This window comes from Haliotis asinina, chromosome 15 (assembly GCF_037392515.1).
Source record: "Haliotis asinina isolate JCU_RB_2024 chromosome 15, JCU_Hal_asi_v2, whole genome shotgun sequence".
Classification (NCBI taxonomy): Eukaryota; Metazoa; Mollusca; class Gastropoda; order Lepetellida; family Haliotidae; genus Haliotis; species Haliotis asinina.
The window spans coordinates 46,768,249-46,794,813 of record NC_090294.1 but is presented as its reverse complement, the minus strand read 5'-3'; the positions used below and the strand labels follow the sequence as shown (position 1 = coordinate 46,794,813).

Sequence of the window (26,565 nt, the reverse complement as noted above, 5' to 3'; positions counted from 1 at the left end):
CAAACAAGTGCGTACACATGCACTGATCAAAAGAACTCAAAGAACACCAGATTCCATTGTGTTCACTAATCTGTTATAACTACAGCAAAAAAGAATGCGAAAGAATCGAGCGTTCTTGGCTATTTTGAGTAGCATTGTGGGGCATCTTACATTGTAGTCAGTCATCGAGACTAGTCATACAAATCCTTGACTGATTCATACTGTAAGATATTTCTAAAATTATTTCACCAACTTCATGCAGCACCTTGATCACCCTAATCATTACACACCTGTTTGTTTGTTTTAGAGTGTAATTTGATGGCCATTTTGAAAGACCTGAAATAGGCTCAACACACATTTATCCAGCCTCATGTAAGAATGTTGAGTTTTGTTTGGTTTGTGTGACTCTCATGCACCATACACACCTGTCACTATCTGCAAGCAGGGAGTACAAAAGTCGTATCATCATGCCATGCCTCGGTGACCACGTGAAATGAGAAAAGCGTGCATCACCAAGCCTTTAGCATAATGTGCGCTGCATTGAGGTCAATCGATCAGATGCTGTCAACATGGCACCAAGGAAATGTTTGGCCACAACAACTCAGTTTGATGCGTATTGTTTTCTTTTGATTTAGTAAAAACATTCAGCTAGATAAATGGGGAATACAACCTTACGAGGGACTGATAAAACCCCATATTTCCATCGACATGATGTGATAACTTATAATGGTATCACATAGATACGGGATATATATTCTGAACAGCAAAAGAAATGCAGGTTCTGAAAAAATGAAATCGGATAAAAGTAAGGATGCATGTTTATGTCTTCTATTTAAATACTTGACAGAAAACAGAGTTGTGTTTCTTTTGCTGTTCAGTACATAACAACAGAACTTACATAACATTCCCTTGACAAATGAGGATGAGTTGCTGTCAAATAAGTTAGCTGAACACAAGTATAACAAATTTTATAATTCTAGATACATGTACATTAAAATGTTATTTAAACTTCTTTTATGAATCTGTCGATTAAAAAAACTGAAAGAAAAAGCCCCATTAATATGAAGTTGTGTTCGTTTTATTCCTTGAAATAGAAGTAAGTAATGTCTTAAAACAATGATTCTGAAACACACATTTCTTAACATACTACAAATAACACCAGTTCTTTTTCAAAATTATGAAAAATCACAAACAGAAATAAAAACAAATACTTGACATTTGTAATATTTGTTATCAAACATATTTGATCTGGATATGAGATGTAGCTAAAGCAGCACCATATATTTTGCAAAATACTTTAAATCAAATCGGCATGATTGTTATAATTCTACCTAATGGAACAAATCCATCAATGACTCAATGATTGAGGATTACCTTAACGTTGGGAAAACATCTTCAGCAAGAACAGATGTGTACCTTAACAAAATAAAATATAAATGATATTCCTTGTAAAACATTTGTGGCAACAGGTGAGGGAAACAGAACTATGCTTGAAACAGTTAACAGAAAAAGAACCCCAAATATTCTGTTTCAGAGAGAACAGGCCTTTCTCCAACAACAGATAACATATTGCTGTTTTATTGTATATACACGTATATAGTGCCCATCAAAAGTCTAGACTGACTTGTTTAAAAGTAGTCACTTACTTCAGTCAGTATTGTAAATTAGACTTGCAAAGTATACCATACTGTTTAAAAGAAGTGTTTACACATGAACTGATGTATTGCAAAAAAATTCATGATTGAAATGAATATTGTCATGAGTTCAATAAATGATGAAACTCAGAGAAAATTGGGGAGTTCTTAAAACTTTATACCTAAATAAAGCTGTTCACATGCATGATATTTGAACATGCTTTTCAGCAACTTGATGCATGATCCTCGTGCAGTTTGTCTGCAGGTTTGCAGTTGGTTTCCCTAAGTGGAGAAATTCATTTTTGATGTAACCATATACAAAACATAAATTGAGTAATCTATGTAAGTGTAAACTTTTGATGGGTAATATATTTTTTACCTATAATGTAATTTGCAATTCATCAATACTTTATCAGGTGGTCCTATTTACATTTGGAATCAGCACATATTCAGAGGTGAATTCGGGGTCTTGAAGACAGGTACTACCAAAATCATGAATGAACAAAACCAATCGAGATAAGAGATTGTTGGTAAAAATATCTGTGGGAGCCACTGAGTGCCATACACCATGATTTAAACCATAAATTTAAGGCATATAAGGCGATTATCGTGAAAAAATAGCCAGTCTTCCAACATTTACAATGAAACAATACCCGACAATTGAATGTTCATGTTGCATTTCTTAGAACAGAACAGAACTTTATTACGCTCAGGCCGATATCCTCGGCATAAGAGGTACAAATGGCATTAAAATGTCAACATAGCGGAATAGTGGTTAGCTGGAAGTTTTTACAGTTTGCATGATACATTTGCAGAATTTGCTTAGGTTTCTCAGGACAGATATCTTTTCACACGTAAATAGTGATCTAAATTTTAACATGTTTGGTCTTTTTACAAAGTTACTGGGTATATACATTGATCTTTCTTTTCTAAAATGTATACATTTAAAAATATAATGAAATTCATCACCAACGTCATTTAAACAACATAATTTACATTTTCTCTCATCTCTTGGTATCCTATTCAATCTTCCTTTTTCAACTGGTAAATGGTGGCAGGAACTACAAAAGTGAAGTAAAGGAATAGCTTTATTAAAGGGTAGGGACGTTAGGTATCTTTCAAATTCAAACTGGGGTTTCATGAGGGAATATGTTTGACCTTTGGAGGAACTGTCCACCTCTGAGCTCCAAAGTTGAATAGCATTGTCAATTAAGATTGAGTGAGCTGTATTTTTAATCCAGGAAGTTGAAATAGGAGACTGTGATAACCATACATACCTCAGACCAATATTATTAAGAATAGTCTCTATACACGGTACCCAGCTACAACCATGGGTGCCTTCATTGTGGAGATTATACACGATAGAATACAGGATTGAAGACAACTTAGGAGAATTCTTTGTACATAGTTTAGACCAAAACGTTACCATGCGGGTTTTAACATCAACAGAGAGTGGGACTCTACCGAGTTCACCATAGAGCATGAAAAGTGGAGTACTTTACAAGGCATACAGAGTTGTGTCCCTTTAAGGAGCACTTTGCACCAAGTGAAAGCTTGAGTTGACAGCACATGGACCAGAGTGAGTGAGTAAGTGAGTTTAGTTTTACGCCGCACTCAGCAATATTCCAGCTATATGGCGGCGGTCTGTAAATAATCGAGTCTGGACCAGACTATCCAGTGATCAACAACATGAGCATCGATCTGCACAATTGGGAACTGATGACGTGTCAACCAAGTCAGCGAGCCTGACCACCCGATCCCGTTAATCGCCTCTTACGACAAGCTGAGTCGCCTTTTATGGCAAGCATGGGTTGCTGAAGGCCTATTCTACCCTGGGACCTTCACAGGTCCATGGAGCAGAGAGATCAAGTCATACAATCAGATGATCTGTATTTATCAAAGCAGACTTCCAAACATTTCCACCGAGACATTCTTTATACCTTTATTTGAAGCGGCACTTTGCCACCTATTAAGTGTTGTTTACAAAATGTTTGCAAAAATGCCAAAATATGGTCAATTTTTAAAAAATCAACTTTTCAGATAAGTACTGCTATTGAAAATTGATGACACAGTTTGTGTCATGGAAACACATACATTTTAAATACAATGTAATATAAATAAATAGTGTATTTGCATTTTGCCTTGTCAGTGACATTACAACTATGTACAGGGACATGGGAAAGTCTCCTTGAATGTCAAGCAAGTTACGGGAGGGTAATTTTGGGTGTGTGAGTGCATGAAAAAGACTCGTATCCACATCACACCTTCATAGAAAGGACAGGTTTTCACAATGCATCCTATTTCCCCTCTCTAAATCAGGGTGCTAACTTGACAACAAAGTGAAATGACACAAAATGATTCATTGTGTTCTATGTTTAAAATTTGGGGTCGACAGTGTAAGAGTGTATGAAGAAGGCCTTATCTCATCTCTGGATCGGAGTGTTACAGGTGCTCATTCACGGAGATAGACATGTTCACTGGTCTGTTGGCCTGAAGCTAGTGAAATTATAAAGGGACTACATCACACAATCTTGTTATTTCACATACACACTTAGCCATCAGGGTTGCAGACATTATCAGACTCACACTTTGTTTTATTGGATTACAGATAATGCTGAAAGATTGGTGAAAATTTTATACACTCACTCACATGTATAAGGGGCAGTAAGGTAGTCTAGTGGTGTGTTTGCTCTTCATGTCACATGGGTACTATGTGTGAAGCCTATTTCTTGTGTCTTTGGTTGTGATATTGTCCATCCATCCCTCCATCTGACCACCCATCCATCCATCTGCCCATCCATCCATCCATCCATCCTCACTCTCAGATGAGTCTCATGCAATGCCCACGTCTGACTAGGGAAGCAGGTGAGGCTAGTCTCTGATCTCACTGATGGAAATCCCAACCTTGAGGAAGCTATCCACCTTGTACTGCAGGACAGGATTATGAACTATAAGCTGAAACCATACACCGATGTATAGCCTCGGCTACATGCAGGTGAGACTAGTCTCTGATCTCACTGAAGGAAATCACGGCCTTGCGGAGTCTCTCCACCTTGTGCTGCAGGACTGGATCATGAACTATAAGCTAAGACCATACTCCAATATATGGCCTCAGCTACATGCAGGTGAGGCTAGTCCCTGATCTCACTGAAGGAAATCCCAGCCTTGAGGAATCTCTCCACCTTGCTCTGTAGGACACAGTTACGTACCAGCTTCAGAGGCAATACATACAGGTCAGAGGTTGGGTCTGCTGGCTTACAGATGTTGATGTGGTTCTCACTGAAGGTGTAGAACTCTCCAACACCAGGATCTGCAAAACATTCCAACACAGTCAGCTTTTTTAACTTTCCAGCAGAGTTAAAGATATTTTCTTAAAACCTTCCATAAACGTTCCTTGCGTAAGTTTATTTGATCATGTGATAGATAGACCTTCTGGAAAATTACTAAAAACTTCTGAGTTTCACAACTGCAAAAAGAATATTGTTTTCAGAAATGCATTTCATATCAAGGTATATTCGTAACATTGATACCCATAAACATCCATGTTAGAACCGAATTTCAGCAACCCATGCATGTCATAAGACGAGACTGACAGGATTGGGTGCTCAAACTCACGGACTTGGTTGACGGTCTTCGTATCCCAACAGTGTAGAATGATGCACATGATGTTAATAATTGGGCTGTCTGGTCTAGATTCGATTTTTTTCATATACAATGGGATCATTGTTGAGTGTGGTATTAAACAACAAGCCAACCAAACCAATTTTAACATTGGAAACATCTTGCAACCGCCATCTTTTCCAAGCATTTACCTCCCAAATATGAACTTACTACTGGACTCTGGAGGGACGATGTGAACTTTGGGCAGGTTCTTCCCCAGGGATGTCTTGGAGGTTTCCCCAAAACTGATGCAGGGGACGCTGTTGTCCTTCATGAAGGCGAGGAACTTGTCATGGAGGACTCTCAGGTGGGGGGAATCTGAAAGCGTCATCAAGGTCTCCAGCTCACAGGATCTTGTCTTGAGAATATTCACCATTACGTTGAAGAGATCATAATTAATAGGTAAACAAGACTGTGCAGAGCAGATATTATATGAGACAAAACTGATATATATAAGAAATCACTAACTGTCTACATTGGGCAAAGAATGCAAGCTGCTGGTGCAATATCTGTGGTGTTTAGGCAATCAAGTACTCAGTGTTTGTGACAATCATAATCACAATCAAAACACTTTCTAAATAATTGTGTGTTTTTGTTTCAAACCTTAAAATTTTATTATTTTTTGTATGTCTTTATAGTGTATGCTAGTTGAATGAGACCTTGAAAGGTTACAATTTGGTGGCATGGGGGGTCAAGTGTTTCAATAAATTGTTCAGTGGTTGATAATGTAGCAGCTTTTAGTACTGGTCCTCAGATGTTCTGGGCTTAAGATACCTCATCTAAAATCAAATATGTCAGCTTTATCAACAAGCTGAAATGATGCCATGTGTGGATTTACTCTGCAGCTTAGCATTGCACAGACATCTTATTTGGTCCAGGATTGAAGGAGTGTTGTTTAGATGAACAAAATTTAGGCACCATAAGAATTAGAGGTGCATGACCTGTAGATGTTGTTTAAACCCCAGCCTGTTGATGGTAATGAAGTTACCTGTAACACGAAGTATTTGCACAACCTCCACAGAGGGGTTTTTGGGGTACCTGTATTGAGAGTTAGATAAGGAACCTGCATTTAGGGGTGAATGAAATAGCTGCAGTGAAGGGTAAATGAGGCACCTGCATTTAGGGGTAGATGAGGTACCTGTATTTATGGGTGGATGAGTTACCCGTACCTGCACTGAGTTCCTGCACCTCCACAGATGGGTAGATGAGGTACCACGCCTGGTTGGAGGTATCTGCCAGGGTGGAGCCCCGATGGGGGACACTGTAGAACACTAGCCCCTGGGTCTGAGTGGCAAGAGGCTGGAACCTGGGGTCATCCTGGGCCATGGCAAGCATCTGCTTCACTAGAAGACCTGTACAACAGGGCAATCAGTCACTTCAGTCATCATTGTTAGGATGAACATATTCAGAAACATGAAGAATATAAATAAGATGTAAAACGTCACATCTGAATATTCATAATATAAAAACAGGGACAGAAGCTCATCTGGCTGATTTGTTTGTTTGTCGTTTAATGCTGCACTCATCAATATTTAAGCTTTATGACAGTCATGTGAAAATAATGAATTTTGGACTGAACAATCCAGTGATCAACATCAGAGCATCGATCCATACATTTGGGATATAATGACATGTGCCAACCAAGTCAGAGAGCCTAGCCACCCAATCCCATTAGTTGCCTCTTATGACAAGTATGTTGTCATTCTAATGATTCTTCATTGGCGTCACAGGTCTGTTGACATTGATATCCAAATATGGAGATGATAAGTATGAGAGCGGCTAAATACATTTTAACAGTAGTCTGTATTTTGTTCACACACAACACATGAAACTTAAAGAGACAAACATGACCTCTGAATTTTAGCAGACCTGGTTCCCAAAATTCTGAGACAAAAGAGAAAAAGTAATTGTAAAATTTCTGTGTTCATCAAAATTTTAATGCCATAAATTTTCTTTGCTGTTTTCTTAGGCATCTGTTTCTTGATACAGACACAAGCTAACCTCCCATAGAGTGCCCCACCCAGATGATTGGCCGAGATCCCACACCAGCCTTGTGCAGCTTCTCCAGAAGACTCCGCCCACGCATCTCAACTGTCCGACTGAAATGAATAGAGAATCTCACCCAAGTGTCTACTGATATCAATTAAATCAACTAGGGTGGATAAAGTTTGAAATATCTGAGACTTATGTATATTGAAAACTGATGGCTTACTAACCTCCTGCGAGGTAGCTATTTACATGATTAAGTGCTTGACGGTTGTTCCATGTGTAGCAGCCATAAAGTTTCTTAGTCTCATGCTGGGACTTGAACAACAGATAATCTGATTCAAAGTTAGACACTTTGCCCACAGGACCAAGGAGTGAGTGAGTGAGTTAGTTCAGCAAATATCCCAGCTATATGGTAGCTGTCTGTAATAATTGAGTCTGGACCAGACAATACAGGGATCATCCACAACTACGCAGCTGGGATATGAGTGAGTGAGTTGAGTTTTACGCCGCACTCAGCAATATTCCAGCTATATGGCGGCGGTCTGTAAATAATCGAGTCTGGACCAGACAATCCAGTGATCAACAACATGAGCATCGATCTGCACAATTGGGAACCGATGACATGTGTCAACCAAGTCAGCGAGCCTGACAACCCGATCCCGTTAGTCGCCTCTTACGACAAGCTGAGTCGCCTTTTATGGCAAGCATGGGTTGCTGAAGGCCTATTCTACCCCGGGACCTTCACGGGTCCAATTGGGATATGATGCCATATTTCACCCAAGTCAGCGAATCTAACTACCCAATCACGTTAGTCGCCTCTTACGACAAGCATGAGTTCTAATTTGACCAATGAAGTTAGCTGACAAGCTGACAAACTAAGGATGTCATCAATTGGATGACTCCATGTTGGGTTACATACTCCCCTGTCAACAGAAGGCAAATCCTGAGCTGCATAGCAGGGTACTTAATTTGCTCAAATTTAATATGAATGTGTTCACAACATGCGGTGTACACAGAGTTGGTAGAATCTGCTAAAAATAGTGTATCTTGCATCATTAACACTGTAATTTTTTGCACAGTTGTTATCAAAACTCGATTTTGATCAGATGTATTTTGGGCAAGCAATGATAAATTGACAGAACAAAAGTCTCACCTCTCCTTGTTGTGTGGACAACGGACATACCACTCACTGACGTGTGTGTCATATTCCACTGTCAACAGCCGAGTGTTGGGGCAGTCTCGGGCCAGCCAGTCCTGTACAGTGGGTCAGGGTATGCATTGGTTAACGGTTAACATTTGACATGAGTAATCATGTTTTGGTTTGTTGTTTACCGACATGTGCAGCAATATTCCATCTGTTTGATGGCAGTCTGTAAACAATTAAGCCTGGACCAGACAATCCAGTGATGAGCAGCATGAGCATTTAGGATAGGATGTCATGTGTCAACTGTGTCGTCAAGTCTGTCCACCTCATTCTGATAGCTGACTGCTGTGACAAACATTACATGTCACGTTGCTGAAGACTAATTATAACTTGAATCTTCACAGCAATAGTTCTCTCCATGAACCCACCCTGCCACAGAACCCTCAATAACCCACCCTGCCACAGAACCCTTAATAACCCACCTCTCACAGAACCCTCAAAACCCATCCTGCACAAGTAAGTTCAATAACCCATCCTTCCTCATTACCATCAATAACCCACCCTGCCATAGAATCCTCAATAACCCACCACTCACAGAACCCTCAATAACCCATTCTGCTCAAGCACCCTCAATAACCCACCCTGCCACAGAACCTTCAATAACACACCTCTCACAGAACCTTCAATATAACCCTGAAGTGTGGTTCTCACTATACAATAGGTCATCTCTTGGTTTCCCAGAATAACATTTGAGGTTTTTGTTTTGCAGGGACAGGTTTTACTTTTTGCAGAAAGATCTCTTCCCAGGTTTTACTTTTTGTTAGTAAGACCTCTTCACAGGCCTTACTTTGTGCAATCATCTTTCCCTAACTCTATATGAACATCAATAATCAAATGATATATGACTGTTTGGAATCAATTGAAAAAAATCATTCCAGATTAAGATCAAAGTGCAAGTGTTTCCCTAGCAAGACTGGAACTGCAACTCTAACATGACTACAAGGCCGATGAAGGAAGTGGGGTTGAATTATATATTTATAGTTACTGTCATTAAAATGATTTTAAGTGCACTTCAGTTGTTGTTACATAGCTTCATTAAATGATCATCTACATATGTGAGAAAAAACACTTCTCCTCGGTTCTGGTATACAATGTAAATCAATCAGGATGAGGAAATCAATCCCCTTCCAGTTTTACATTGTCCTATACATAGCCCACCCTGCCACAGTACCCTCAAAAACCCATTTCTCACAGAACTCCTAACACAATACAACTCCAGACACTGTTGTCCTGATCCATGCTGCAACGTTTTGATTTTGATAGAAATGCAGCTGGAAAACATATGATGTTAAGTTCAAAATGAACATGACTTTGAAATACCACCAACTTCAAAACAAAGAAGAACACTTTTGATGGATAGATAACTTCCGTACTGCAATAGAGGCAAACGATAGTGATACTCAGATCTATAAATAAATCAATAAAGATGCTATCTAACCATCATACCAGCTTATAAATGCCACTTGAACTTCAAGGCAACTACACTGCATGTACCTTGGGCCAGCACATGGACTGTGGGGTCTCCGACTGGACCTTCTGGTTCACATCTTTCTGCCGCCAGGTTTTGAAGGGGCCGCCCATAATTCCATGTACAAACACAACATCACAGTAGGGCTCCTCGCTGGAGGGGACAAAAAGGGGTTACATATACAGGAGGGGTTACATATACAGGTCAAACATAAACTTTATAATCTGACAATCAGTATTGTGGCATCTGAATTCTTGATATGAACAACCAAAGATTTGGAGCACCATATTTAATGTCTGTGAAACAAACATACACAGGCATTTCTGAAGGGGTGCTATTATTGTTTTTTCAGAGTCTGTACTACTGATTTGATGACAGTTTTTGTGTGTTATTCCATTTTAGTTGGCAGCAAGCTTGCTAAAAATACAATGTCTCAATTGGATACAGAGTGAGTGAGTGAGTGAGTGAGTGAGTGAGTGAGTGAGTGAGTGAGTGAGTGAGTGAGTGAAGCAGATGATTTAACCATCTGACAAACCCACCACCCCTTATAGCTCAAAGTTTACTCAGATTTCAATAATGGGATCTGCTATGGAAGGTTCAGTCAGATATTGACCAATTCCTTTACACTGAGATGTCACTGTATACATATATTGTTGTGTCACTACTGAAGTCTGGAAGAGTCATACCTTGTCCTGTGAGTTGGATGGATGACATAGATTCCCTCCTCACATACACAGTCACTGCCGTCTCGGTCTAGGTTCAGCAGTGCTCGGCCAGCCAGCTGGGACAACGTCAGATCCTTGTGGGACATCCACTGGGACAGTATTGGGACCCAGCCTGCAACATAGGAGACAGGGCAGTGACAGTCAGGATTGTCAGAGGTCAGGGGTCAGGGAACATAGGGGTAGATGACAGGGAAAAGGGACAGGAATGGGGACAGACCAGGGGTACGGATAAGGTGCAGAGCACATAACAAGGACAGCAGACATAACAGGAAACAGGAACAGAGGACAGAGCAGGGAACAGAAACTGAGGACACAGGAAAGACAAAAGACAGAACTGAGAACTGGAACAAAGGGCAGAACATTAACAGATGACAGAACAAGAACTGTAGTCCGTTGTACAGAACCTGAAGCAAACATATCCAAGAGAGCTCACACAAATCTAGACAGGAGTCATCAGAAGATCACATATCCCCCGGCCCCCACATATTTAGTTACTTGATGTTTTCTTAGACTAAGTTTGAATCGTTTCCATGAAGGTCACGAAAAATATATATGCCATGTATCTATAAACATCAAAAGGCACCACTTCAAGATTTGCCTCATATATCTGCCAAGATCTGTTAAAAGATATGAAATGGTTTTCGAGTTGTGCTCTGGAAATGAAGCCTATCCCTCCATTTTGAGACTAAGTCAGAATTGTTCCAGTGGAAACCGGGAAAAATAAAAATGACGAAACATTGTAAATAGAAAAAGGCACCACTTTATAATCTGCCTCAAATATCTGCCAAGTCACTTTTTCTTTGTATTTTATGTTTTCTAATGTCTTTTATAATCTTGTTTTCACTAAAAAATATAAAAACATCCATTTCAGTAGACAGTTGAGATATAGTAACAGTGTGCGCATTATGAATCAATATGGGTGATAAGATTAGAATAGCTTCAGCCAATTGTAGAGGCCTGGCAGAAAAGAGAAAACGAAAAGAAATAATGAACCTTTGGCGTAAAAAAAAGTTTTCAGTTATATGCCTACAAGATATTCATATAGCCAAAGAGGATGATATTACTATGAGAAATGAATGGGGTCTTCAAAGCATTATAGCACCATATAAATCAAATGCAAGAGGGGCTGCTATCCTATTTAACAATAATTTGGAAGTAAATATCCACACATTCAAGACTGACACCAATGGAAACTATATAATAGCAGATGTAACTATAGAAGGAATAAGAATCACACTGACTAATATATATGGTCCTAATCAAGATGCACCTGAATTTTATCATGCCTTATTTCACAATATTGAAGAATTTGAAAATGAATCTCTTGTGATATGTGGAGACTGGATCTTAGTTCTTAATCCTTCCATTGACTTAGAAAAGTATAAACATATTAATTATCCAAAAGCAAGAAAGGTATTGTTAGATAATATAGAAAAGTATGATTTGATAGACATTTGGAGGGAGAGAAATTATGATGTTAAAAAGTACACATGGTGGAAAAAAACCCCGAAACAACAGTCCAGATGTGATTTCTTTTTAGTTTCACAAGATTTAGCAAACATGACAAGTGACTGTTCCATACTTCCAGGATATAAATCTGATCATTCGGCAATTACTATGTCCTTTTCCAGTGAACTTCATAAGGAACGGGGTGGTGGATACTGGAAATTAAATACATCATTACTATATAATCAAGATTATGTAAATATGGTCAAGGACATGCTTCTTGAAACAAAATTGGAATACTGTAACTGCACTGAGGATGAACTAGGTCATACTGAGGACTCAAAATTACAACTTAAAATAAGTGACACATTGTTTTTAGAAACATTTTTGATGAAAGTGAGGGGGAAAACAATATCATTCTCTTCCTACCTAAAAAAAATCAAAACTGAAAAAATGAAAAATTTAGAAAAAACAATCTCTGCAATGGAAGAAGAAATCAGAGAAAATTTCCAAACAGTGTGTGAAACTAAACTTGCTGAACTATCCAAATGTAAACTAGAATTTGAAAAATTAAAAGAAGCTGAAATAAGAGGTATACAAATAAGAAATAGAATTCAGTGGTACGAGGAAGGAGAAAAAACAACCAAATATTTCTGTCATCTCGAAAACAGAAATTATACCAGTAAGCTTATGAATACTGTCATTAATGATAAAGGAGAAGTAATATCAGATGGTAAGGCTATTTTATATGAGCAGAGAAAATTTTATGAAACTTTATACGCATCAGGTGCTACAATAGCAAGTAAATATATTGAGATATTCAATGATATTATTACACCAAAACTAACAACTGTTGAAGCTGAAACTCTTGAGGGTGACATTACAATAGATGAGATAACACAAGCTGTTAAATCAATGGAAAATAACAAAAGCCCAGGAATAGATGGTTTCCCAATAGAATTCTTTAAATTTTTCTGGAAAGATCTCCATATTTGGGTTTGTAGATATATATCAGAAACATTCAGGCAAAATATGTTAAGTCCAACAATCAAAAGAGGTGTCATCACATGCATTCCAAAAGCTAACAAAAATAGACAGTTAAAAAACTGGCGCCCAATTTCCCTACTAAATTCTGTGTATAAAATACTCAGTACATGTATAGCCAATAGAATTAAAAAAACTTTGAATACACTAATTCATGAAACTCAGACAGGGTTTATCCCTGGAAGATGTATTAGTGAGAACATTAGACTGGTATATGATATTATGTTTGAAGCAAAATTACAGAGTAAAAAGGGACTGTTGTTACTTATTGACTTTGAAAAAGCTTTTGACACTGTCTCTAAAGAATTTATAATTCTAACAATAGGAAAATTTGGCTTTGGACCTAATATGGAAAAATGGATCAAAATATTAATCAATGATCCTACATCTTGTGTTATACAAAATGGTCATCTATCTCAGTTTTTTCACAATGAAAGGGGCTGTAGACAAGGCGACCCTGTCTCTCCCTACATATTCCTTTTAGTGGCAGAAATTTTAGGAACAATGATCCGTAACAACAGTGCAATTAAAGGAATGACGTTGAATAATACTGAACATAAAATTGGACAATATGCAGATGATACTGAATTATTTCTTGATGGATGTGAAGAAAGCTTAAGCATAGCAATTGACACCCTAAATAATTTCTACAAAATGTCTGGTTTAAGAATAAACGTAGAGAAGACTAAAGCAATATGGATAGGCTCAATGGCAGGTAGTAACATGATGTTATGTCAGGATCTTAAGCTTGATTGGCACAGTGGGGATTTTGATGTACTAGGAATAAAGCTTAATCCTAAGTTGAATAACCTTTGGGTAATTAATACAAGAAAAAGACTAGAAATTATTAATAGAACTCTTGGGAATTGGAGAAAAAGAAATTTGACATTAATAGGGAAAATAACGGTTATTAAAACTTTAGCACTCTCATCATTAGTGCAAATATTCACTTCACTCCCAAATCCTCCAAAGGAATTCACTGATAAATTAAACAATACATTTTATAAATTCATCTGGAATGATAAGCGCGATAAGATAAAGCGAACAACACTTATTAGAAAATATGAAGAAGGGGGACTAAGAATGGTTAATGTAGAGGTATTCATTAACTCATTAAAACTGTCAGTATTAAATAAATATCTCCAAAATAAAAACACTAGCCCTAGTACCTTTCCATTCAAGGATATATTTCTGCTTGGAGCCAACATTGAAAATTATGTGAAAATAATTAATCCCTATTGGAAAGATGTGTTGGCAGCATGGGGAATATTTTATAGAACACATAAAACTGATTTTACAGATATTAATCAAATCTTATCTGAACCCCTTTGGTTCAACCATCAATTCCAAAATAGTAATTTTATTATAAGACATTGGTATTTTAACTGTATTCACTCTATAAGAGACTTGTGTAATGATCAAGGTATTTTGTCATTTGATGAACTTAAGAAAACTTACAAAATCAAAGGCACAGTTCTTGATTACTACCAGGTTCTTTCAAATATACCAAGAAAATGGAAAGATACTATTAGAAATAATCTATTGATTGTTCATAATCACTATCTCAGCACACCACTGATATGTTTACTTTCAGCACCAAAGAGGTCAAGATATTTCTATGATAAGCTTATAAGTACTGAAACTTTCCCTTCTACATGTAAAAAATGGCAACAACTCTTTGACACTGTAATCCCATGGGAATATATTTTTAAAGATTATAGAAGATGCACAAAAGATACTAAATTGATTGACTTTCAATTTAAATTTATTCATAATATTATATACATAAAAAAAGAATTACTGAAAATGAAATTAGTTGATGATGAACTTTGCTCTTTTTGTAACTTAGTGTCTGAAAATTTGATACATATTTATTGGGAATGTGAATGTGTGAAAACATTCTGGTTGAAACTGAAAGAATATATTGACAATAAGACAACAGAAACATTTACCCTGACAAAATATACAGTCTTAATTGGTGGAAATAATACTGACTTAATGAACCATATACTTCTTGCTGGTAAAAAATACATTCATGTATCAAGTATTAAAAACACCAAGTTATCACTGGATGCATTTCTAAAAATACTGGGTGATATTTTCAAAACTGAAAAGTTTATTGCTACTAAGAATAATAAAATGTTACCATTTGACAGAAAATGGTCACCACTGCTGCCATATATCCAGTATGTATAACTTTTATCCATATGAACTTTTGTCTTATTGTGTACTTGTGCTGTTGCATCATTTATTTGTGTAACTGTCTACTGAGTTGAATGGATAATTAAAAAAAAAAAAAAAAAAAAAAAAAAAATATCTGCCAAGTTTTGCTGTAAGACATTAAATAGTTTTGTGCTCTGGAAACGAAGCCCATCCCATTTTGAGACTAGTCAGAATTGTTTCCATGGAAACCCAGAAAATTTTAAAATCCCAAAAACCTGTAAATAGCAAAAGGCACCACATTGGGGTCTTCCACATATTTCTCCAAGTTTTGCTGACAGATACTAGGAACTTTTAGAGATGTGCTCTGGAAATGAAACACACCTCTCACTTTTGAGACAAAGTCTGAATCAGTTCCATGGAAACCGAGAAACTAAGAAATCACACAAACCTGTAACTAGCAAAAGGCACCATTGTAGCTTCTGACTGGTATATCTACCAAGTCTTGTAGAAGAATTAAGAACACAGTTTGAGTTCTGCTCCAGAAACGAAGCCCATACCTACATTTTGAGCCTAAGTCCGAAACGTTTCCATTAAAACAGAGAAAATAATACATCACGAAAACCTGTAAGTACCAAAAGGCCCCACTTTAGGTTCTGACTGATGTATGTAACAAGTTCTGCAGAAAAATATTGAATGATTTTTGAGTTCTGCTCCAGAAACGAAGCCAACCCCACCATTAGACTAACACCAAAATGTTCCATGAAAAAAAAAAACCCCAAATAAACTCTGTAAATAGCAAAAGGCACAACTATAGATTGAGATTATTTTATCTATCAAGTTTGGTCTAAAAATATTGAACGGTTTCTGAGTTATGCTCTGGAAACAAAATGATTATGGATGGACAGACAGACGAATGGGCGGATGGATGGACAGACAGATGAGACGTCGACTATATCCCCCTGCATTACATGTCAGGGGGATAAATATGTGGCAAGTCTAGATTTCCACAACTTCTGAAAATGAAAAAACATTTCAGGGCTCCTTTTCATAATGTATTTTTTTTTTCACTTTGAACATTTTTGCAGTAAAATATATTCATTTCTGAGACTAGTTGTTAGTCCACAAGAACAGGTACAGAAACAACATTGAACAGGGAATGGGAACAGAATACAGGACTTGGAAGAAGGACAGAACAGGGAAGAGGGACAGAACACTGAAGAGGGACAGAACAGGGAACAGAACAGGCATTGGGTAGGACAGGAAAAATAATTAGAGAACCGACGACAGGGCCAGGACACAGAAGCAGAAGATACAGGATTGAGACTAAGCGGAGTGAAGAGAGACAGAAGTCAGTGGACAGGGAAGGACATCCCTACACTCATATTGCCAACGCTCACCTGTTCTGATAATCTCTTCATGAAGACAGTCCCACAGACTGAGGTTGCCGATGATGTGTGCTACAAGGTGAGGAATATACAGTATGGAGTTGGATGACAGGTCCTTCACCAGGTGCAGCAGGGTGGTCAGACCTCCTTCCTGTACAATCTGGAGACACTGAGACTTAATCTGGAAGAACACAACAACGTTCACATATATTATGGTCCTTGTGCCTGTAACTATATATCTATCTACCTGTGAGTGACTTGCTAAACTACTGGCAAACAAGGATTAGTTGAGCAAGAACCTGACCCATATTAGCATGTATGTGTGCTGCCCACTGGTCCCACTTACCTGCGTTTACCAGAATGTAGCACATGGTATATATGGAATTACACTTTCTCAGTGAAGTAGAGACTCTTGTATTTTTGTTAGGTCCACTCCCATCCGGGGTTGACCACTTTCTAAATGGCATTGTGTATTTACTGATATGTATAGTATGTCATTCATATGTACAGCATGTGGCTATCTGGCAGGAAATAATATATTAACCAGCTTGTGTTACTCCCTAAGCTATATACCATATGTCTACCTACCTGTGTGTTACCCTTAGCTATACACATTATCTTTACCATCTGTGAGTGACTCCCTTCACTATACACAGTATATCTACCAACTGTGAGAGACTCACTAAGTTGTATACCATATATCTATCAACCTGTGAGTGAGTCTCCATGCTCTATACGGTATATCTACCAACCTGTGAGTCTCTCCCCATTGCTATATACAGTATAGCTAATGACCTGTGAGTGACTGTCTAAACTATATACAGTATCTCTGCCATATGTGAAGGAGTCCCTAAGCTATACACAGTATATCTACCGACCTTGACTCCTGAAGCTATATACAATATATCTACCTACCTGTGACTCTCTAAGATATACAGTACATCTATTGACCTGTGAGTGACTCTCTAAGCTATATACAGTATATCTACCGACCCGTGAGTGACTCTCTAAGGTATATACAGTATATCTACCGACCCGTGAGTGACTCTCTAAGCCATATACAGTATATCTACCAACCTGTGAGTGACTCTCTAAGATATATACAGTATATCTATCAACCTGTGAGTGACTCTCTAAGCTATATACAGTATATCTACCAACCTGTCAGTGACTCTCTAAGGTATATACAGTATATCTACCAACCCGTGAGTGACTCTCTAAGCCATATACAGTATATCTACCAACCTGTGAGTGACTCTCTAAGATATATACAGTATATCTATCAACCTGTGAGTGACTCTCTAAGCTATATACAGTATATCTACCAACATGTGAGTGACTCTCTAAGCGATATACAGTATATCTACCAACCTGTGAGTGACTCTCTAAGCTATATACAGTATATCTACCGACCTGTGAGTGACTCTCTAAGCGATATACAGTATATCTACCAACCTGTGAGTGACTCTCTAAGCTATATACAGTATATCTACCAACCTGTGAGGGAATCACTAAGAAATATACAGTATATCTACCAACCTGTGAGTGACTCTCTAAGATATATACAGTATATCTACCGACCCGTGAGTGACTCTCTAAGGTATATACAGTATATCTACCAACCCGTGAGTGACTCTCTAAGCGATATACAGTATATCTACCAACCTGTGAGTGACTCTCTAAGATATATACAGTATATCTACCGACCCGTGAGTGACTCTCTAAGGTATATACAGTATATCTACCAACCCGTGAGTGACTCTCTAAGCTATATACAGTATATCTACCAACCTGTGAGTGACTCTCTAAGCGATATACAGTATATCTACCAACCTGTGAGTGACTCTCTAAGCTATATACAGTATATCTATCAACCTGTGAGTGACTCTCTAAGCTATATACAGTATATCTACCAACCTGTGAGTGACTCTCTAAGCTATATACAGTATATCTACCAACCTGTGAGTGACTCTCTAAGCTATATACAGTATATCTACCGACCCGTGAGTGACTCTCTAAGCGATATACAGTATATCTACCAACCTGTGAGTGACTCTCTAAGCTATATACAGTATATCTACCGACCTGTGAGTGACTCTCCAGAGCTTCCAGATAGTACAAATGCTGAATGTCTTCAGGGACTGGTCTGTCTGCTTGGTTGGAGTCATAAGATGGATTTCCAAATGACCAGAGGACGCTCTAGACCAAAAACATTCTATGGTTTATCAAAGCATTATTAATTGCGTAATTGATACGGACCAAAGGAAAATACAAATATAAGATGGAACCTCTTCACTAGTACAGTTTATGTGATTTCAAATAACCATGCAACTAAGATGATGCTCAAAAGAAACAACACAAGCACATATCCCCTACAACATCAGTAATGGTTCCTTGAGTTACTCATTTCCAACCCAAACTTTGGGTAGAACCTGACAGAACAATCTGCTGCTCAATGATCTCTTTCACTAAATGTTATCATAACATTTACAAGTTGTTACTAGATGATCGTTTGTAAAAGATATTTTCTGCTGGGGGTAAACTCACCTTATCTTCTTGCACCTGTCCTTTTTCCAGTGCCAGGGATGTGAAGTGCTCAACGCACTCACCGACGTTCTCCAGCGACAACGACAACAGCAGGGACCGCAGCTCTGTAGCACAGCTCCTCTGATAGATGCAAACAATCACTGAGTGAGTGAGGGATTTTTAGACAATAAAAAGAGTATTCTAGTTCTTGACTGTGTATCAGTTTGATGCTCAACGTAGGTGACGTGAGGTACTTATGAAGTGACATGTATACACATGTATGGCAAAAGTATGTGTCTATGTGTGCGAGTGCACACCTCTGGGTGAATGCATGCCCCTGTGTCTGAAGAGTGAACATGAAGTGGTTGTGTGTGTACATGCACAAGTATGTGTGCAAGAGCCTCCTGTACATGTGTGGGTGGATGAGCCTCTGTGTGTGTGCATGTGTGAGAGTGAGTGAGTGTGCATATGTGTGTATAATTACTGTATTTGCTTGTACCACAGTGAACAAATTTAATTTTATATTGAGTAGCTGACAGTAATGTCATGCCAGAACATGAACAGCCTTTTAAGGAAATGTATACAATCTATCATTTAGTCCCCCTCAATGCTGACATCCTGGCTGAACAATAAACGTCCATTCTGGGAAACATAGTCTGGGAGAACTGCATGAAGTGATACTAGTCTTACACAACTTTTGTGAAACCAATAAGCATGTATCTGACATAATCATACTATAAGACTGTCAACACTCATAGACATTTCCCAACCAACCATGGCATCGCTGTACAAATCAAACAACTCTATAACAGTACTACCTTCAGTGGCGCCAGCTTGGGTTGGGGCAGGAAGAAACGGTCCCCTACATCTGGGGACCGGGCCAGTCCCACCAAAGTGCGACCATCACATGCCTGTGCGATGTATCGGTACTGGTAGTCTGGACATACATAAATCACATATCAAAATAGGACATTTTAGTGTTTATTCGGGTCTTTCACATGAAACTGCCCGACTGTCTCCTAGAAAAACATTCAAAGAATTGTTTCGCTAAATGACTGGATGAGGCTGCTTTTGTATTTGCATAAAAATAAAAGAGGGGATTGCCAATGTTTATCAAACCAGTCATGGGGGACAGAAAAACAAAGAAAAATATGAATAAATAAATACATTTTCCCACATAGTCAATGCTGGAGGTGCTTTACTATTAGTGTACCCATGTTTTCATCTAAATGACAGATGTCTGATTACCTTCCCAGTCTTCCATTTCTGCAATGGCCTTGACCCCAAGCCATCGTGTTTTTCTGTCCGTGGATTTTGTGAGTTTAAGCAAAGTCCAGGGATCTTGGCTGTAAGACTGTAACCATGGGAACCAAGACTCTGTAACAGATACAAGATACAAAAGTTACTCCATTTAGTGTTAAGTTTTGTGTATTAGATTACGAAAGTTTTCTGGTACATGACTACCAATGTCTATGAAAGTAAAAAGTGGATTCAATATAATCAGTGTGTGTGAGTGTTACCCTTGTGTGTGAAAGAGATAACAAAACTTTAAGGATTATGAAATTCTCTATATTCACTGTAGCAATGTTTTGGTATAGATTCTTATACCATTTTCAAGCATTTACTGCACTGCTGTCACTATAAAGAAGTTGATCATCAATTAAGTTTTGGCATCTGTACACCACCAACTTCTAGAATACCATTCAAACAAGTGCGTGTGTGTGTGCGTACGTGCACTGTTCACGATGCTGTTTCAAGGTAACAGGACATTTTTGTCCTGTAAGTTTCACATCTATGTCTCACTCACTGAAAATTCACAGGTCCCACACAATAAAGTTAACCAAACATTTCACATTTAACATTTCTTATAATTTGCATTCAAATTATAAACATTATATGATAACTAACATATGATTTCTAAACAGCCAACAAGTGTCACATGCCGTAAATAACAACTTCCCACAAAGACATTGTGAAATATTCAGTCAGACACTGGGGCTGGCCGGTTGATTTCTGTCTGACCACTGGTGAATCTGGCAGATTTGTCAGGGGGTCATACGCTATTCGCGAACAGTGCGTGCGTGCGTGTCCCCATCCACCATTCACCTAATCCTTGTGTGTGTGTTCTCCACCACCACCATCTAAACCGTGTGTGTGTGTGTGTGTGTGTGTGTGTTGTGTTTTTTTTTGTGTGTGTTTGTGTTTTTTGTGTGTTTGTGACCCCCTCCCCCACCCACCTAAACATTGTGTGTGAGTGTTGCCCTTGCATGTCATTAACCATATCAAAGCGACTTACTCTCCTTTAATTTTTCCGGATCAAGATACTTCTTCCTAATGTCTGAAATGCATAATGAGACATAAAATATATCATAGTCAGAAGGATAAAAAAATCTCTGTCAAAAGTTCAAAAGTGAAGAAGTATAATTATACAGAACTCATCTGAATAAAAAATAAATATATATTGTCACGAAGTATTGCAAAGGATGACAGACCATACACTCGTATACTTATATATGGTCTTGGGACAGAATACATTTTTGGGGAGTAATTTCCGTCCTTCACTTCGAATGAGATTCTTGAAGAAATGCAAGTTAACGTGAAAATATTACAGTAACAAAGTAACAATAGTCCCATTACTAAGGAAGATTAGCACTGTCAATCTGAATGACCTTCACCTTGAGACTTAACTCTGAGGTCTCTCTCCCTGTCTCGTATGTAGATATATGGGTTGGTGGAATTGTCAAGGTCAAACACACTCAGCTGTGGGGATGAGGACAGCCTCCCTCTGATGGACTGTATCTCTATCCACAGGAGGGTGCCACTGACAGGGGAAAATATGGCATTGACACATTGCCTGTTAAAGGGGTACTATGCTCTGGCAAACTAGCAGTCCCTGCCAGTTTAAAGTAAGAGAAACACTCATTTGTTAGTTGGGTGGGACGAAATTGTGAGAAGGCTTAAAGGTCACATGCAACGTAAAACACAACTTTGCAGATTCTGGTACCTTTCGGTTTGCATTTACCGAAACAAATCATAAAAAATGCCAATTCAACCTATAAAGTTGAAAAAAAAAAACGCAATGGAAAAAAAGCCTGCGAAATCGGAGTTCAAACGTTTCACTAAATTCCCCCCAGCGCTGGGGGGAAAACTGGTTTCAACAGCTGTGCTGCGCTGCGTCCATGGCGTATGCGCAGTGAATAGGTTCGCGGAGCTCGAAACAGTATGCATGCCCAGCGTCTGAGGTTGTGAGCAGTAGTATAAACTTGGTTGTGTACACAAACAAATAAATAATCTACTCGTTACGTAAAAAAAACTTGTTGAATGTGGTAAGCAGTCTCTGTCACAGAGAAAGCTCAGTGTCTGGTTTATTCACACCTATATGTCTGCCTGCCTGTCTGCTAATGACAATATGCAGTACACAACTTCAATCATTGACCACGTGCAATTTGAACTTAACACCTATCAGACTATACGACATAAAGAAACTACGTTGATTTATGACTTGTGCACCCGAGTCCCGTGTCTGCCACATTATGTAATTAGGCACGTGTGATACACATGACATGTTTTTATGTCTGTGGGTTGTAAACATACTACATTCATTTTTGGGGATGACTGGATCTGACGGAAACTGGTGCAAACTCTTGTCAGTTTCAAGTCCTGCTTTGTACTTGGACGAATGACAGATTCCAGCCACGCAGTAGTTTACCATCTCTGCTGACATGATTTTTAATTGGATCGTGCGCAAATTCAGAGAACATGTATTTTCCAAACCCAACATCTCTCTGTACATTCTTCATGGATAACGACTTCTTTTAGTGTATATGATTTTGTTTGACAACAGTATATGAATCCATACTGAAACGACGCATCAAGTACACAAAAAGAAGTTGTTATCCATACAGAATCTTACTTTCTTGTGACTGGCTACACTTCTAAAATGCCCATCGAACAGATCATCTTTCTGTACACACAATGAGCCCTCAGCATATCAGCAAATGAAACAGCCAATTGGAAACTGTTGTTACACTTGAGTGCATATCCACCCGCTATGACTGGGTCCGGTCTCCCGCAGGCTTCGTTTCGGGGGAAGTAAGCCCAAGTACAAAATATTGCACTTTTGAATCGCGATTGTACGCTTATAATTTTGTTTATTTGTTTTTTTTTAAAGCAGCAATGTATATTATATGTCATGAATAAGTGATAAATGTGTTTTAATTATGTTTGATTTTTTGGTTGCATGTGACCTTTAATATCAGAGTTGTATCATTTTATCAGAGAAGTGTAACAACCATCCCTGTCAGCATATTTAACACTGAAATCCCAATACATACATTGTAGTTGACCTTTGATGTTCCTAGCAACTGAACTCACCCTGCTACCAAAGTCACAATGAAAGAGTAGGCTCCTGAAATTAGACAAAAAATTCACCCTTCACGAAAATATATGTGAAAGCTTTCAGAATAAGGATGTGATTAGGGTAAAATAATTTAAAAATATTTTATTACATCATTAGTGAGAACAAATATTGTCTCAAAATTTGAAAATCTCATTGGTAAACTTGTCATGGAATCAAATTTCATGCACCTTCAAAAAAACATGCACACAATTTTAGAGACATCTCACATATTTAGACCAGTGAAGATCCACAGCAGAATAGGTCTTCAGCAACTCATGCTTGCCACAAAAGGTGACTATGCTTGTCATAAGAGGCCACAAATGAGATCAGGTGGTCAGACTTGGCTGACACATCATCAGTTCAAAGTTGTGCAGATCGATGCTCATGCTGTTGGTCAATGTATTGTCTGGTCCAGACTGGATTATTTACAATGTCACTAAAATATATCTTTGGTACAGACTTTGGATTGATGATGGGTTTGAATTCTGATTCTGTTTTGGGGTTTGTCAGCATCAAACTCATACGTCCATAATTATTGTAACTATTGTAATCACTTTCAGATTTCTTGTAAGTCCATTTATATCATGCTGTGCTCTAACTGACATATTGTTCAAAAGCAGCATTAACCACTTGTTCGCTCATTGTGGTCGAGAGAAGAAAACAGCATTCACAAAATACTGAAACTGTCTGTGAGATTATAGTCAGTGAGTTTAGTTTTACACTGCTTTTAGCAATATTCCAGCAATATCATGGTAGGGGAATCAGAAAATGGGCTTCACACATTGTACCCATGTGGGGAATTGAACCTGGGTCTTTGGCATGGCGCTGCAAGGCTGTATGAACAAAACTAAAATACACTGAAAAGCAAATGAAACGCAATGAAATATTTTTGTCAAGAATTTAAATAGAAGACAAAAATATGAACGCTTACTTTTATGAGATTTCACTTTGTTGAAACTTGCATATTTTTTGCTGTTCAGTATACAAAATTACTGTCTAGTAATGGGGTACTGTTCCTTGTTTCAATGTTATCCTCTAGGACTATGGTAGTGTTGGGTGACTGACTGGTACTGTGAGTGAGTGAGTGAGTGAGTGGGTGGTTGTGTACATGGGTGCTTGCATGAGTATATGTTTTTACTTGTCATATTCCAGCAATATCATTGAAAGGGACACCAGAAATGGGCTTAAAACATGTAACTCATAGTCTGCTTGGGTTGTATGGTCCCCAGGGAGCTGAGAATATAAACTCATGTGTCAAACTTCCCCTGGTCACACTGTTAGTTCTTTGACCATGCACCGTATTGCAGTCTATTAACACTTTATAAGTTGGGATGCAATGATGCACAAGCAGTGGTGTATTGTTACCAATTTTCTTAACTGTGAATCTTGTCTTGTTGTGTGAGTCTCTTGGGTCATAGGAAGACATCCATCTTGTTAGAGTCCGACATAACAGAGACACCTGAGGACATGGTAGAAACTGTTTTACTGATTTCAAATATAAAGTACTGACAAAGTGCGAGAGAACAGAATACTTATATTAAAAGTATACAGACATTAGGCATAGAGTGATCAGGTTTTACAAAGGTCTAATGATAAACTGTAACAGTAATATCTTTTTAACATAATTAAATCAGGTGATGAAATGGCTGAGTATTATGATCAAAGATTGAGAAAATGTATTTCAGAGAGCACTTTGAGGAGTTTGATATTCATTTCAGCTACACGTTGCTGTGTCAAAAGCTGAATGACTCTTTCCATGTTGACCAAATGTCTGGTGAATCTTATGTTACCCCGGTAGTTTGTGCCCTTTTGATGCCCGTCCTCAATGTGATTAAATATCAATTTGAACTGAGGAAAAGCCTTGCAGGGATCAATGTTGGCACAGACTAAAATTACATGATAAATGTTGTAGATCTTTATATCTATCACAAACTTTGTACCATCTGAAAACCCCTAGCTTACATATCATGAATTTAACAAGTGAAAATATATTCCATTGGGATTGCATATAGCTTTCTCCATATTTTTGGTTTCATTTTAAAAAAACACATTCTAAGGAAACACATGGTGGACAAAGCAAATTCACTCTCTGAGATGTATGGAAGGTGAAAAGTTAAAACTTGATACCTGTACCGCCTTCATTCAGAATCTGGTGTCAAGGTGGCTCAAGGACATGTTGAAGGACTGAATGGTAATATTAAATAGAAATAAAACATTGTTCAATTCGATGTTATGATTCAGTGTCGTATTATTTCATTTCAGAAGTCATACTTTTTCGGACATTTTCGTGTTTACTCTAGTCTCGCTGTAATGAGACGGTTATACCCCCAAACAGCCCCAAATCGATGACTTATGTTTGAGATAAAGTTGTTTTTAATATGTGTTTATTTTTTACAACTGTTCATGTGACAACTAATAAAGCAACAGATTTTGTTCTTTAACACCCGAAACCCCATAACACAAAGATATGCTAATATTAAAAACACGCGAAAACTGGGGGACTAAACTGAGACGACACACTAGTGCAGAATCTCAAGCACCTGTGGTTCTGACAATCGGCAGATTCCGCTAGACTGGTTCGTACTCTAGATAATGATGACTATCAGACACCTATCCTGTCACACAATAGGTTGACAATACACTATGATGAGGAAACTGATTTTCATGCTCACGGAGGATTGTTTACGAAGGGAGGTAACAACCCTGTCATAAGTAATACACACCGCTAAATAATGAAAACAAAACCTTATTTCATCATGTTGTTTTTTCGGTATTCATATGAACCGTAGTTACTTCAACATATATAAAGCAAAAGTCTGACATGAAGGTATATACTGTCACCGACGAAGTCTATTCGTTGGTTTCACATTAATTTCAGACTCGCTGTGCGCATGTGCAGAGCGTGTAAAAATATCTACTGCCCAATACCGCTTTAGACGTACG

The 26,565-nt window shown here is 38.1% G+C and overlaps 2 protein-coding genes across 2 annotated transcripts; both read right to left on the bottom strand.

Annotated features, from left to right (window-relative positions):
• Positions 1-1,038: 1,038 nt before the first annotated feature.
• On the bottom strand, positions 1,039-26,278 carry LOC137266079 (protein SERAC1-like). Its single transcript, XM_067801580.1, has 18 exons — positions 26,238-26,278; positions 25,750-25,807; positions 24,988-25,081; positions 23,598-23,631; positions 21,899-22,044; positions 21,520-21,561; positions 20,472-20,600; positions 20,042-20,160; positions 19,245-19,364; positions 18,783-18,896; positions 16,710-16,878; positions 10,621-10,771; positions 9,961-10,087; positions 8,416-8,516; positions 7,275-7,372; positions 6,443-6,625; positions 5,445-5,591; positions 1,039-4,923 (listed from the first exon to the last, which is right to left on the bottom strand). Exons 2-18 carry the CDS (start codon positions 25,762-25,764, stop codon positions 4,745-4,747), a joined length of 1,968 nt encoding a protein of 655 aa, XP_067657681.1. The 5' UTR covers positions 25,765-25,807; positions 26,238-26,278; the 3' UTR covers positions 1,039-4,744.
• On the bottom strand, positions 17,192-18,674 carry LOC137266145 (uncharacterized; the record flags this gene model as incomplete). Its single annotated transcript, XM_067801633.1, is given in 3 exon segments — positions 17,192-17,218; positions 17,775-18,194; positions 18,447-18,674. Coding segments are annotated over 3 exon segments (675 nt in total), but the record flags the coding sequence as incomplete, so codon positions are not given.
• Positions 26,279-26,565: the final 287 nt, after the last annotated feature.

Coding starts and splice junctions, on each gene's coding strand:
- LOC137266079 (XM_067801580.1), bottom strand. Junction 16,879..18,782: donor CTCTGGAGAGTCACTCACAG/GTCGGTAGATAT, acceptor GTGTTCTTCCAG/ATTAAGTCTCAGTGTCTCCA. Junction 4,924..5,444: donor CGTCCCTCCAGAGTCCAGTA/GTAAGTTCATAT, acceptor AATGTTTTGCAG/ATCCTGGTGTTGGAGAGTTC.